Here is a 15,214-nt window from a genome sequence, read left to right on the forward strand (position 1 = left end):
CATTTCTACTAGGCTGCCAACAATCAAGAAGTAAAAAAATCTTTTCTGGAAAGGCATGGGGAACAGGGCACTCAAACATTGCTTGTAGGAGTGTAAAGTAGTACAGTATTTATAGGGGACAACTTGTTGACATCTATCAAAATTACAAATGTACATATCATTTGACTCAGCAATTCCACTTCCAGAAATTTATATTACAGGCCCTGGCCAGGTAGCTCAGTTGGTTAGAGTGTCATCCCAATATGCCAAGGTTGCAGGTTTGATCCCTGGTCAGGGCACATACACGTATCAACGAATGAATGCGTGAATGAGTGGAAAAACAAATTGATGTTTCTCTCTCAGATCAATAAATAAAATTAAAAGAAGAGAAATTTATTCTAAAAATATATTTGCACACTTACTAAATTACATATGTTCAAGGTTATGCACTACAGCATTGTTTAAGATAGTAAAAGTTTGGAAATGATTTAAGTGCCCACTAAAAGAGAATTGGTTAAATAAACTATGCTGCATCTATTCCATGCAGGAAATGCTGACTACCATAAGAATGACTTCCAAGATATTTCTAAGCAAGATCCAGGAAGTGGGGTCAATATTCTTACCTTTATGGAAACATTTCTATATGTATTTGCTTGTATAGGCATAGGCTATCTCTGGAAGAATATACAAGAGACTGATAACATTAGTTGCTCTTGAGAAAAGGTAAGATATGACTGAGGGAGGTGAGGGTAGTTCAGAATAAGACTGGAATGAAAACTTTAATTCCTTTAAATTTTTAACTATATGACTATATTAGGTATTCAAGAAAAATAAATTGAATGGTAATTTAAAAAATTAAGCACATGGAGTTTAAGGTACCTTATGAATAAGGCACAAAATGTCTTTAAAAATATTCACATTATTGTGTAGCCATCACCACTATCCATCTCCAATTCTTTCCATCTTGTAAATCTGAGACTCTACACTCATCAAACAATAACTCTCCATTCTCCCCTCACCCTAGCCCCTGGCAACCATCATTACAGTTTCTGTCTTTATAATTTTTTTAAAGATTGTATTTATTTATTTTTTAGAGAGGGAAGGGAGGGAGAAAGAGAGAAAGAGAGAAACATCAATGTGCGGTTGCTGGGGGCCATGGCCTGCAACCCAGGCATGTGCCCTGACTGGAAATCGAACCTGCGATGCTTTGGTTCACAGCCCGTGCTCAATCTATTGAGCTACGCCAGCCAGGTGTCTTTATAATTTTTAACTACTATAAATACCTCATATAAGTAGAATCTACAGTATTTATCTTTTTGTGACTAGATTATTTCACTCAGTATAATGTTCTGAAGGTTCATCCACATTGTAGTGTACTACATAATTTCCTTCCTTTTTAAGGTTGAATAATAGTTCACTTTATGAACATACCACATTTTGCTTATCTATTCATTGGCCAATGAACACTTGGGTGGTTTCTGTGTTTTTGGCTATTGTGAATAATGCTGCCATGTACATTATTATACAAATATCTCTTTGAAACCCTGCTTTCAATTCTTTTGAGGGTATACCAGAAGTGGATGGAATTCCTTGATCATATGGTGATCCTATTTTAAATTTTTTGAGGAACTGCAATATTGTTTGTTTTCCATAGCAGCTGTACCATTTTACATCTCCACCAACATTACACAAGTGTTCCAATTTATCCACAGCTTTACCAACACTTGTTTTGCTTTTTTGATGGTAGCAATCCTAAAATGTCTTTTTGGGATCAGCAGTTTGGTTTATGGATATTCGTATCAGACCTAATGATTTTTGGTCCTGCTACTTATTGTGTGACCTGGGACATTACTCTAAGCCCCAGTTTCCCCATTTGTAAAATCAGAACTGCTGCAGAGGGTTTAAGAGAACTGAATGCACATAAAGCCCTTAGGCTTGTAGAAAAGCACTCAATAAATATAAGTTATCATTTCTGCATTAAAAGCTCCAAGAAACCCAGTTCTGATTTGCTCTGCCTCGTTTTGGAGTAGTCTGGAGGCAGAGACCAAGATGATTTCTCTAGTTTCTCTAACTAGAGGATTCAGTCTAAAGATTTCATACAATGTTAGACATTCTTTCTTCCTGCTGCCCCCACCATCCTGCAGACCTCCCGCCTGTGTCAAATGAGGTGTGCCTGATGTAAGGTTACTCAGAACCTACCTGGCTTAGGTTTTCTCAGGGGTAGAGGACAGCAAGAAACCCTGTTGGCAGTTACATAAAGCCTGTCGCTCAGGGCACTGCCTATTACCTCTGCAGACCGTTACGCATATTAAAGAAGGGGCGACAAAAAAAAAAAAGCTAGAGAGGGAACAAATCAGGATGCTTGAGGGAATCCATGTGGTCACCAATCTGTAAGTGATCAGAGCAGTCTCACCGAAACAAAAACCCCCAGCGCCTAACGCTAAATAGTATATTGTAATTTAGTCCTCCTTAGCAGAGTTTTGAGGCTGTCATTTAAGAGACTCTGCCATGACTCCTACTCGTTTTGCGCCTGGTAAACCACGCAATGTAACAACGAAATCTGGTTGTGTGTGCGCTTTGCAAACCATCTGGGCTTCGTCCTGCGTGGTTGGAAAGACGATCGATCCGGGACGAGTTGGGGGGAGTTGGAGCTCGCCTGTGTGTCTTCCCTTCCTCTGTCCCCCACACCCCCCCAACGTTCGCTTTGCATAAACATTTTGCGGTTGGAGGGACGCAGGTTTTCAGCACCAGGAGGTTGTGGACCTTCTCTGGAGGCGTGCGGTGCACCCTTCAGAGGACTAGAGCTGATTGCAACCTGTTCACCAAGAGCGTCCCCCTCTTTCCCAAATTCACTACCCCAGGCTGTAATATTACATGCAGTGCGCTGTAACAGTGCAAGAGTCCAGGACGACAACATGACCTTCCTGCGAACTCCACCTCGGTTGGGGGAGGGGGTGACTTAGGCTACCCCGGGCCTGCAGGCTGTGTATCGATTCCCCAGCCTCAGCCACCGCAAGTTCTCCCGGTGCAAACTCCACCTTCCCTTCTCTGCTTTCCCAGCTTTACGGGCTTCTAACGCCTAGTTTGAGGCACCCTCCCCTCTTTCCCTCGATAAAGTAAACCCGGTAGATATTTGTCCCCGCCCTAACCCTCCTCCTTCCTCCCCCCTCCTCCCCGCCTACTAATTCCGCCCTGAAATCGCTGCCGGCGGGCCCCAACCACGCAGTGTATCATAAAGCCCGGAGCTCTTCTCCTCCCTCTCTCTTAATCAGAAACGTGCTCGTGAACCCCCTTCCCTCTGCATGCACGTATTAGGGTCTGCTTTGCTTGCAGCGACAGGCACAGAACTGAGGAAGGGGCGGGGGCGCTTTTGCCCGCCTCTTCCCTCTAGGCCCGGTTAGCCATCGAACTTTAGCTACGTTGTAACACCGCCTCGTAAGCCAAGCACGCCTTGGCCCCGGTACGCGAGCTGGAGAAACAGCCCAACTCATTGCTGAAGGGTACGAAAAACAGGGGTTCCTCAGCCCCGAGTGCCTATTAGGACGAAGAGGTGGCGGGAGACCTGCCACTTGCTTGTGCATTTTGGAGAGAGCTCCAGCAGGAAAATGGGAGGGGCTCTTTTATTTTTTTTTTTAAGCGCATTCATTGAAGGCTTTTCTGTTTTGCATATAGTAAACTGGGAAACGCTTCCGTTTTGCAGATAATACAAAAAGGGGTCTTTTATTCTAGAGGCGTTAAATTAGGGCCGACCCATGTTGTGTCCGTGCCCGGAGTAGAGAATGCTCACTAGTCCCCAACCCGGCAGCCGCGTTATCCTGGAAGCTGCTCTCCCGAGTGGTTCGATTCCCAGCGCATCCCGGGAACATGTGTAATTGGCCTCTGCTTCTCCAGGATGCAGGCGGCTTGCTTCCCTCCGCCTTCGTCCCCTTCTAGTCTGCGCCCCCTCCCCCTCTCCCCGGAACCCGCGCTCGGCTTCGGGCTCCTCGGCTTCCTTCCCCCCTCCTTTTCCCGAGCCCGGCCGCTCCCGGAGGGCGGGGTATGCAGTTATTCAGGTTGCTGGGCGGGCGGCGGGCAGTAGGCAGGGGCCCGGGCCTCGGGTTGGCGTAGCGGCGGCCAGGCGTCAGAAGCGGATGCCGGAGTAGGGTATCCAGGTTACCGGGCCTGCTGGCGCGGCCCGGCGCTCTGCACTGCGGCCTGCTGGGCGCCGGCCGCCTGGCGGCGTCGAGCGGATTAGGCAGGTTCCGGGGCCCTCGGCCCCCCCATCCGCCTCCCCGCCCCCCTGTGTTGTCGCCTCTCCCTCTCGCTGCTTCACTTCACGGGGCGAACATGGCGCACAGCTGTCGGTGGCGCTTCCCCGCCCGACCTGGGACCACCGGGGGTGGCGGCGGCGGGGGCCGCCGGGGCCTAGGGGGCGCCCCGCGGCAACGCGTCCCGGCCCTGCTGCTTCCCCCCGGGCCTCCGGCCGGCGGCGGCAGCCCGGGGGCGCCCCCCTCCCCCCCGGCTGTGGCGGCCGCGGCGTCGGTGGCGGCGGCGGCGGCGGGAAGCGGCGGGGTTGGGGCTGCAGGGGGAGCGGCCGCTGCCTCAGCACCCTCTTCGTCGTCCGCCTGGTCTTCGTCTTCGTCATCATCCTCAGCCTCCTCTGGGCCGGCCCTGCTCCGGGTGGGCCCGGGCTTCGACGCGGCGCTGCAGGTCTCAGCCGCCATCGGCACCAACCTGCGCCGGTTCCGGGCAGTGTTTGGGGAGAGCGGCGGAGGAGGTGGCAGCGGAGAGGTAAGGGGGCGAGGAACCCCCAGGTTTGGGGTCTCGACCCTCTGTGGAGCCTCCTCCCCTCCCCCATCTGGGATTGTGGAGCGTCCTAATTTGGGGACCATCCTGGGGTCCCTGAACCGGGGCATTGGCCCTCCCATCTTGGGACCCCCATACATGGGTTCAGATCTCCCCAGGCGCTCCCACCCTGGCGTTTGAACCCATATGGCTGAGTGCGTTTCCCTTCCCACTCTCCTCCTGACCCTTGCCCAAATGCCTTGGCACCGACCCTTCACCGGGGCTTCCCATCCCGGGACTGAACCCCTCCTCCCTTCCACAGATTACCTCATCCAAGCAAGATTCCTCCCACCCTCCCTCCTAGGGACCTGATCTCTCCACACCCTGCCTCCCTCTCTGGGCAGATGTTACACTCTTGGGGCAGTTTTTCTCTTGGGTATCTCGGGTGATGGTCTTATCCAGGTCCATATTCTATCCTTGGGGACCGTTGTCCTTTCCAGTACCTCGCTTCCGAAATCCTGATGAATCCCTAGCTCCATCCCGGGGCCAGGTCCTTACTACCAGCCACTCCCCCTTCCTTCACCTCCGCCCTGGTCCCCCACTCCCCACCTCCTACCCCAAGCAGGTAGATGCTCCCTCATCCCGCCCTACCCCCCCCCCCAAATCTTTCCTCCTTTGCCTTCCTTCACCTCCTTTCCCTCTAAAGATAATGGTGATATCCTATACAGCGGTCTGCTTCCCCGTCATACAGAGCTACAGTTTCTAGCGTATTGGTAAATTACCGTCACTCCACCCTTTCCTCCTTCAGAATGAAGGATTAGTGGCATCTTTGAGGGGAAATAGTTAACTGTTCCCTGTGCTCAGAGAAGAGCATCTTTCCCCCGGAGAGGAGGCAGGCTTTCCCTCCAGCTCCGAGGATGGGGCCCTGTGAGGGAGGTGTTTGTGGGGGACTTGGGCAGCACCCTCCCAGGGAAAGCAGCTGCTCTCCTATCCCACCCACTGCGCGGGAGAGCGCGCAATCTTCAACCCTACCTCCCTTCTGGCCTCCTTCTCTCCAGCATTGCATTATTGATCCACCTTTTCCAAGGCCAATCCTGGGGCATGAAAAGGGTGGGGGAAGAGGGGTTGAGTGAGGAGAGTAGATAGGGACAGTTTTGCTTTAGTGCGTGGTGGTGGTTGCTTTTGGTTGGGAAAAAGGGAGTTATGAAGCAAAGTTATTCTTTAGAAAGAGTTAGGATTATGTCTCTGATTCACGATCTTTGCCCCTTCCACATTAGTACTGGAGTGAGAATAGGGATGCTTTGATAAGCATTATTCAGTCTCCTTCAGCAAAAAGGAAAGTTGCCCTAGGAATGGAAGTTGACTTGAGGTTCAGCCATGGCATTACACATTTATTTTCCATTAGATGCAGAAGGGGGAATTTGAATTGTAGGGGAAAGGGGAGAAGAGGATGAGGGATGCTAGGAGGAGGAAGAGCAGCTGCTAGGAGTCTAAAGGAAGCGCTGGTTATGGGGTTGCTGCTCTACACTGCTCTTGATTGAAACAGAAAGGGAAAGATAACCAGGCATTTCCTGCGTGTTCTGCCGTTAGTGCATACAAAATATCCTGGGCAAACCCCTATCCCCTAGTGTGTCCTGCACCCCTGTAGATATATGAAACATCCTGGGGAAGAAGTTGGGAGGGGGGAGATCCCAGAGATCCCAGCCCCTCCTTTCAAGGAGCTGGCATTTTTTAGTTGTTAGTCTTCCTGCCTCCTTTTTTAAATCGTTTCTAAGGCAGCCTGATGAGACTGACAACAACCCGCCTTCTGATAGAGCAGGGAGGACATGATGGGGGCGTGTTCCTTGCTATGTAGCTAGCTGCAGCGGCCCTTTTCCCTGCCTCTCTCTGCTATATCTCCACCTCCTTTTCCCAGCCCTTCAGAAGGCAGCTGCAGTCAGCAGGGTTGCTTGAGACTATTTATTGGTTGCTGTAGATTATTATTTTTTTTTGAAAGGCCAATTCTGTATTTTTTAAGCTAACAACACAGATCCCATGTAGTTGGAGAACCAAAGGCCTCATACATGACAAAAAGACTGAACCGGTCAGGTTACTTGCATGGAGTTGGTGCTTAAATGTGAGTTGATTTTGCTTTTCTAAAAGATACAGCAGCAAAAAAAAAAAATTAAGACATTTCATTTACCTGCTTATTTTCAAAATTGAGACTTGCCTGGTTATATGTAAATTTTAGCCCCATGTGTATTTGAATATAATAAGAAAGTCTTTATTAGGAGAAGCTAGTCTATTTTAAGAGGATCCTTGGAAGCATTTTCTTTTTGTGTAGCATGCTTATGTATTTTGTATTAAAGGACCAAGTGTTTACATTCCAAATGTTATCATATTAAAAAGCAAAGTTTTATGCTGACAGTTTCCAATTACAGCTTTTTAAGAGACTCGTGAGAAAGAGAGCTACCTGGATTCAGGGACCTAATGTCTGGGCACCAGAATATTTTATCTGTTGGTCTTTGATAAATCACCTTTAAAGTTTTAATCAGGTACTAATGTTTTCTTATCCACTGGCATTATTTTGCTTAGCAGTAGTATACAGTGAGTGAAGCCTCTTAAGAAATTGCAGTTATTTTAAATAAGGTCATATTAGTAAGGTTTTTCTTCTTTTAAAAGTTTTGCCAAAACAGTAGTTACTTCTTCACTATGAAAAGAGTGGTTGACTGCTTATTGAACTTTATTTTTTGTGAATTGGGCTTAACTGGACTGTTGTTTCATTAGTAAGCTTTTCATGTGATAGTTTGAGGCAATCTAGTATGGGTTGGTGGTATACATTGATTAGTGCTAATGCATAGTGATTATGTCCTTTGGCCTGCTAGTTTTCAATGTAGAAATCAAGCATTTTGTTATAGAGTCTTACAAATCAATGATAAAGTTCCAAAAGGAGGTTTAGGATTCCCCTAGGCCACATACTTACAGAATTCTGAAGATTGTTTCTCAGAATTCACTCAGCACTGTAGCAAGTCTTGCCTGGATTCATGAAGACATGGTTTGTGACCCAGAATGTTTCTGGCCTTCAAAATTCTGGTTTGGTTTAAATGAATAATGACTATAACTTGTTCATAACAAAACCTAAGTTAATATTTACAGAGCTAGTAGTATGTTAAGGTGATTGAAAGGTAATAGAACTTCCAGATCACTTCTCTTTTTAAATTTCTTTAGCCATAGGAGACTTGTCCTTCACTGCCACACATTCCTAACTTCCCTCATTGAATATCTTTCTGGGTTCTACATATAAGAGTTACATACTACATATAAGAGTTCTTCATGACCAAATTCTTGTGGAATGGGTTTATTTTTAAAAACAGGTGTTTCTGGTCTTCTGTATGACAATTAGGAAATAGAATTTGAGTTTGATTTTATCAAGCACTGTAAGAAATCAGAGGTCTGCTTTTGTGCCTTCATTCTTGCCTGCATAGTGTCTGTTACAATTTATTGAGGATTGGCTCAGGTAATGTTAGCATAGTTCTACTTTGCCATCTAAATAAGCATAGTACAGCATCTTCTGTTGACTAGAATTTGAGCTGTTTGAAAATAAATACCAGAAATGGTTTATTTATCAGCAACTAGTCTTTGTACCTTCTCTACTACCTCACAGAATGTTGAAAGCAAACTTTCCACCCTGATCATAAAACATGGCAAACTTTAATTATATGTAAATTGAAACTGAATTGCATTGGTATGTATTTGAAATGGCAGTTTAGTTGAGATAAACTGAAGTGGGTCCTTGGGTTGGGCTTAGAAAAGATGATGGTTCTGTAGTGAGAGAGTATCTGTGTTGGGTTTTTTGGTTGTTGTTGTTTATTGGGCGTATGTACCAAGAGTGGGAGTTGCTCCTTAATTGCCTTTATAGCTAATCCTGAGCTTGGTGGAAGGGAAATGAAGCAGAGAGCACAAGTGGACTAGAAAAAGCCTTGGAGTAAAATCCTTTGGAAGTCAGTGGACTCTCTTCACACTCATCTCTCACTGTTCAGTTACGGGACCATAGGCAATTCACATTTAACCTTAAATTTCAGATCTGTAAAATGAAACAGTTGGGTTAATATTAGCTCCTGAATTCTTTTCTACTCCTTTCCATTATGTGAAATTTTGGTCAGTGCAAAACTTCTTACTGAGTTTTTTTAGAGTCAGAGTCAGGGAGTCTCTTTGGTTATTTTTAATGTCAGGTTGTACATTTTCCTATTTAATTGGTGTTATTGAGGAAGTTTTCATTGTATAAACAAAATATAAGGAGTTAACTGTATGGAAAAAAAATTCTTTGCTGAAGTTGATGACGTACATGTATGACAGGTCAAAGGGGCAGTTGTTTTCAGTCTAGGTGGTATATTCCTCCAGGTATGTGAGGTGTTTAAAATGCATTTTATTTATTTATTTGTTTATTTATTTATTTATTTATTTATTTTTAGAAGGAGGGAAAGGGAGGGAGAAAGGGAGGAAAACATCAATGTGTGGTTGCCTCTCGTGAGCCCCCTACTGGGGACCTGGCCCACAACCCAGGCATGTGTCCTGACTGGGAATCAAACTGGTAACCCTTCGGTTTGCAGGCTGGCACTCAATCCACTGAGCTACACCAGTCAGGGCTAGATATGTGAGCTTTTAAATGAAAAGAAAAATCCAGTATATTAATGTAGTTATAACTCCAAAGTGATAGTATCTACGTTGCAGGGAGTGGTTGTTAATATGCTTTAAAATGTGGTATATAGTACTTTGGTTTGGTACTGAGTGAGCATCAGAGAAATGCAGTCTGTAGACCTTTTCTTCATCTCTCATTGAAAACCCTGTTACATGTGCCCATCTTAACCTTCCATTTAATTATCCTGTAGGAAATCATTATTCATAAAATAGTAATTATCTTTCTGATTGGAAGTTGAGAAAAAAATACTCCCATCTTGGCTCAATTCCCATTTCTTTGCTCACCCTGGAGCTGTCCTTCCATTGAGCTGTGCAGTCTCAGTACCTTTTGCCTTCCTTGCCCTGTGACTAGAGGGGGTTGCAACAGTGCTTTTCTTGCTCTGAGGGATCAAATACTTCAGTGCCTCTCTCTTTCGGAGACTCACTGTATTTTAATTGTAGGTCTCCTAATTGAGATGTTTTTGTGCCTGCCCACATTCCACTAGTGTTGGCACAGAACTTCAGCTTGTTTCTAGATTTAACTGAAGGCCTTCTTGTCTGTTTCCATTCTTCCTCTGCCAGGGTGGAACGCCCAGCAGCATAGACCTTTGAGAAACGGGGAAGCTTTGTGATTGTCATTGCTTTGGGGAGGAATTTATTCTAGGATTGCTGGGATGGAACCTTCTTTTGTATGCATATGTTATTTTCAGGTATTAACAAAAATTAAATTACTAGTGACTCTGACGTAAGATATCTACATTATAGTTAGTGCTTAACCTTGTAGACACTAGTGGGAGAGAGAAGGCTAAAGAGTTCACAGTTAAAAAGTATTTGTTTGGGTCTTACCTACATTGGTTTAAAGCTTTATAAATAAAACCTTATATAGAGTAAATCACAGCTGATTTTTTTATTGTTGTTCACTGGTAGGTGATAAAGACAATCAATGAAATTATTGATTGCTCCTACAATTGTATCAGATTTAAAAACAGACTGAATGAAAATGAACTTGGAGATTTGAATTAACTTTTTGCTTAGAAAAGACTTTAGGAGATTTTAGAAATTATTGAATTAATTAAGAATACTCCTGTAGGCTTCAATATTTCTTGAGAAGTTTAGGAAATGGCTAGACTTTCAGAGTAGTTTCAGAATAAGGTAAAATATTTTTTCTGGAAAATGGAGCTTCACTTTAGTTCAAAACACAGCATATGTGGTGTGCCACAGGCAGTTATCTTCTTTATTAATAAAAAAGAATTTTAAATCCTTCACCTGGACCCAGATGGTTTCATTGATCACATCAATATGAGGCAGGCAGACAAAGGACCACTATTTTGTGTTATAGTCTTTCACTGGCTGTGAAGAAGGCCTGAAAGAACGAAGTACAGGATCTTTATGGCATGCATTAAAAAAAGCTGGAGGCTTGCACTCTTATACCTGAGTGTGGGTGGTTTTACGGCCTAATTCTCTAATTGCTGGCATTTATGACAGTGTGCATGCCACTGGGCCCTGTGGCTGAGGTGGATTATGTTGAGAATGGAGAGAGAAAAGGGATCCTTTGTTAGGCTTTTCATTTTCTCCCTCAATAAGGTCTCTGAGAAAGCCCCAAGGAAGTAGTGAAACACTGGGACTGAGGGAATAACATCCCATAAAATGGTTCTTTATGTTTTTAAGAAGGATGATCTGCTTTTCTTGACCTATCCAAAGAAATCCATACTACCACTGTTAAATATTTCAATGAACTCTGTACCTTGTCAGGTTACAAACCGGAGGAAGCTAACCATTGTAGCCTCTGCCAGACATTTACTTTTAAAGACTAAGTAATACATTTGAGAGAATTTTGTTCTGTGATTTATAGTTGTTTTGGATGACCTAAATTCCCTCACAGAATTAGTACAAAACTTGTTAGAGGACAAACTTGGTTTTAACTTTTTAGATGTTAAATATACTACCCTAATTAGTTTTAACAGTTAAAGATATAAATGTAAGAGTTAGTTGGCAGTTTTCTGTGCTGTTTGTGAAAATTCCCCTTTCTTTGAAATGAGTACTTGTTTTTCTATTTGAAAAATAGACTGAAGGGAGTTCCCCAGATATCTTACCTTTAATTATTGCTACAGCAGTGCCCCATGTTTTAACCAGTGGATAGGGTCTATTCCACTGACATCTATTTCTGGAGTTGTACTTTTCTTCCATATATTTTGTTTTCTTGCATTTCTGTTTTGTGTTTGGTTGGAATAATTGGGCATAGAATTTTTTTATGTCTTTCAGCAATAAGAGCTATGAACCTTTCTAATATTTAACTGTTTTAATTCTTATGTCCCATGCTTTGCTGAAGGAGCATTGTTGTTGCTCATTTTATTGCATCAAAGTATTGTAATTGTGGCTTTCTGTCTTGAAGTAGGAAAGTAATGTTACTTCTGAGGAATGTTTTTGGAGAAAAATTTTTTCATGAAACTCTCCTTTGTATTATCTTAGTTCTAAGAACTGGGAAGAAGTTAATCACAAATAATCTACACTGAGAGTAATAAATATTTATACATGCCTATATTCAGCTTCTGTCCATCCATGACTATCAACTTATTTTATTTATTTATTCTTTAAAAAGATCTTATTTATATTTAGAGAGAGGAAGGAAGGGAGAGAGAGAGGGAGAGAAACATCAAAGTGTGAGAGAAACATAGAGCAGTTGCCTCTTGCATACCCCCATCTGGGGAACTGGCCTGCATCCCAGACATGTACCCTGACTTAGAATTGAACTGGCTACCTTCTCAGGCCAGCACTCAATCCACTGAGCCACACCAATCAGGGTGAGTATTAACTAATTTTTAGTTTAAATACAAACATGCAACATATTCCCTAGATTATTGCCTTTAACTATAAGCAGTAAAACCATGCAGATAATATTTCTTTAAGCTTCGTTAATGAATTTTTTTCATAATCTTTCAGATTTTTTATTCATATATAAACACCTTTACAAAGGAGGAGAGTCTCATTCTCTAATCTCTAATAGTATGAGATAGTGTAGCATAGAATAATTAAGATGTGTTAAAACCTTGGGCTCTGGATTTAGACTGCCTGGGTTCAGATCTTAACTCTACCATTTTTTAGTTGAATGACCTTGGAAAAATTTCTTAACCTTTCCATGCTTCAGTTTCTTGTAAATTATTGGGAGTCATCTTCGTAAAATTATTGTAAAACTTAATTGAAATTATTCATATAAAGTACTTAGTATTTTGCCCAGTACATAGGAATCCCTAATTATTATTAGGATTCAGAGATTGAAAGGATATGAATGCTGTAATCTTTTATACACCAAGATAACGGGTTTTCATTATTTTTACTTATACATGTATACACCTATTTGAGTGCTATAATCTAGACTTTAGAATGTTCTTTTTCTTTATATATTTTATTGATTATGTTATTACAGTTGTCCCATTATTTTTTCTCCCCTTTATTCCCCTCTGCCCTGCACTCCCTCTGACCAGCATTCCCCCCACTCCCCCACTTAGTTCATGTCCATGGATCGTACATATAAGTTCTTTGGCTTCTCTATTTCCCATACTATTTTTAACCTCCCCTTGTCTATTTTGTACCTACCAACTGCCAGTATGCTTCTTCTTTTTAAAGAATTTTTTTAATTAAATAGTGAATGCCTTTTCTAACTCTGCCTTTCTTTTTTAAAGAAGGCACACTTTTTTTAAAGATGTTATTTATTTTTTTAAAAAATTGTGGTTCTTTTAAAGATTTATTTATTTTTAGAGCAAGGGGAAGGGAAAGGAGAAAGAGAGTAAGAGAAACATCAATGTGTGGTTGCCTCTCGTATGCCCCCAACCAGGGACCTGGCCACCAACCCAGGCATGTGCTTTGACTGGGAATCGAACCAGCAACCTTTTGGTATGCAGTCCAGCACTCAATCCACTGAGCTACACCAACCAGGGAATATTTATTTATTTTTAGAGATAAGGGAAGGGAGGGAGAAAGAGAAGGAGAGGAACATCAATGTGTGGTTGCCTCTCATGTGTCCCCTACTGGGGACCGAGGCTGCAACCCAGGCATGTGTCCTGGCTGGGAATCAAACCAGAGACCTTTATGGTTCACAGACCTGTGCTCAATCTATTGAGCTATACCAGCCAAACCTCAATTATGCTTCTTATTCCCTGTACCTTTTCCCTCCATTCTCCTACTTCCGGCTACCTGCTTATAACCCTCCATGTGATCTCCATTTCTTTGATTCTCTTCTGTTCTAGTTGTTTGCTTAGTTCGTTTTTGTTTTGTAGGGTCAGTTTTGATAGTTGTGAGTTTGTTGTCATTTTACTGTTCATAGTTTTGATCTTCTTTTTCTTAGATAAGTCCCTTTAACATTTCACGCAATAAAGGCTTGGTGATGGTGAACACCTTTAAGTTGACCTTATCTGGGAAGCACTTTATCTGCCCTTCCATTCTAAATGAGAGCTTTGCTGGATACAGTAATCTTGGATGTAAGTCCTTGCCTTTCATGGCTTTGAATACTTCTTTCCAGCTCCTCTTGCCTGGAAAGTTTCTTTGGAGAAATCAGCTGATAGTCTTCTGGAACACCTCTGTAGGTAACTGTCTCCTTTTCTCTTGCTGCTTTTAAGATTCTCTCCCTATCTTCAATCGTGGGTAATGTAATTATGATGTGCCTTGGTGTGTTCTTCCTTGCGTCCAACTTCTTTGGGACTCTCTGAGCTTCCTGGACTTCCTGGAGGTCTATTTACTTTGCCAGATTAGGGAAGTTCTACTTCATTATTTGTTCAAATAGGTTTTCATTTCTTGCCCTTCTTCTTCTCCTTCAGTTCACTGAGCCACACCAACCAGGTCTGATTACCAGTGTTTTAAACTCTGCATCTGATAGGTTGGCTATATCTTCATTGCTTAGTTCTGTTTTTGGAGCTTTGTGCTATTCTTTCTTTTGAGCCATATTTTTTTGTCTCCATGTGCCTGTTACATCTAAGGGGCAGAGCCTTAGGTATTTACCAGAGCGGGGCTACTCACTTTGATGTGTAGTGAAGCTGTATGTGGGGGAGGGATCAGAGAATGAACAGTGCTGCTTGCTTGGCTCTTGGCCAGCTTTCAGTCACTTCCCCTGCTACTCACAAGTAAATTGGGCCCTTCTCGTGCTGATTCCCGGGTGGGTGGATTTATGTACATTCAGGACCCTGTGTGTCTCTCCAATGAACTCTCCTGTGAGGCTGGGAGATTCTGGCTGCCGCAACCCCCACAGGTTTTTTCAGTCAGAGGTTTTGAGGCTTTATTTCTTCGTGCTGGAACTTCGGGTTACATAGTCTGTCTCATTCCCCAATTGTTCCTCCTGGTTTATCCACATGCAAATGTGAGACTGCCAGGTCCTTCATCCATCACCTTGCCACGAGTCTTTTCCACCCTAGCTGCCCTCTCCACCCCTTCTCCCAGTCTGGATGAATGTTTCTTCTTTAAGTCCTTGGTTGCCGGACCTCTGTACATTTTGATTTTCTGGCAGTGTTGTTTTTTTGTTTTTTTTTTAATTTGTTATTGTCCTCCTTTTGGTTGTTCAAGGAGGCAAAGTGTATCTACCTATGCCTCCATCTTGGCTGGAAGTCTAGAGTGTTTTTGTTGTTGGGTTTTTTGTGTTTTTTGGGGGGAAAAAAAAAGATCTTATGCATTAATTTTGAGAGAGAAGGGAAGGGACGAAGAAAGACAGGGAGAGAAACAGTGATCAGTTGCTTTCTGTATCTGCTTCAACAAGGAACTGAACTCATCACCAAGGAATGTGCCCTGACGGGATCAAACTGACAACCTTTCACTTTGCAGGACAACACCT

At 43.3% G+C, this 15,214-nt stretch overlaps 1 protein-coding gene across 8 annotated transcripts in view; it reads left to right on the forward strand.

Annotated features, from left to right (window-relative positions):
- The first annotated feature begins 4,249 nt into the window (after positions 1–4,249).
- Positions 4,250–15,214, forward strand: part of KMT2A (lysine methyltransferase 2A) — a 97,336-nt gene continuing 86,371 nt past the window's right edge. For 4 of the 8 annotated variants that reach the window (XM_045838091.1, XM_045838132.1, XM_045838106.1 and 1 more), the window contains exons 1-2: positions 4,250–4,749; positions 6,761–6,859. In XM_045838091.1, the coding sequence (XP_045694047.1) occupies positions 4,306–4,749; positions 6,761–6,859 (543 nt within the window). In that variant the 5' untranslated portion in view covers positions 4,250–4,305. The remainder of the gene's footprint in view (positions 4,750–6,760; positions 6,860–15,214) is intronic. The other 4 variants (XM_045838140.1, XM_045838115.1, XM_045838125.1 and 1 more) reach the window with 4 other exon arrangements.

Source organism: Phyllostomus hastatus, unplaced genomic scaffold, assembly GCF_019186645.2.
Source record: "Phyllostomus hastatus isolate PE091 unplaced genomic scaffold, TTU_PhHast_1.1 phas_contig_113, whole genome shotgun sequence".
Taxonomy (NCBI): Eukaryota; Metazoa; Chordata; class Mammalia; order Chiroptera; family Phyllostomidae; genus Phyllostomus; species Phyllostomus hastatus.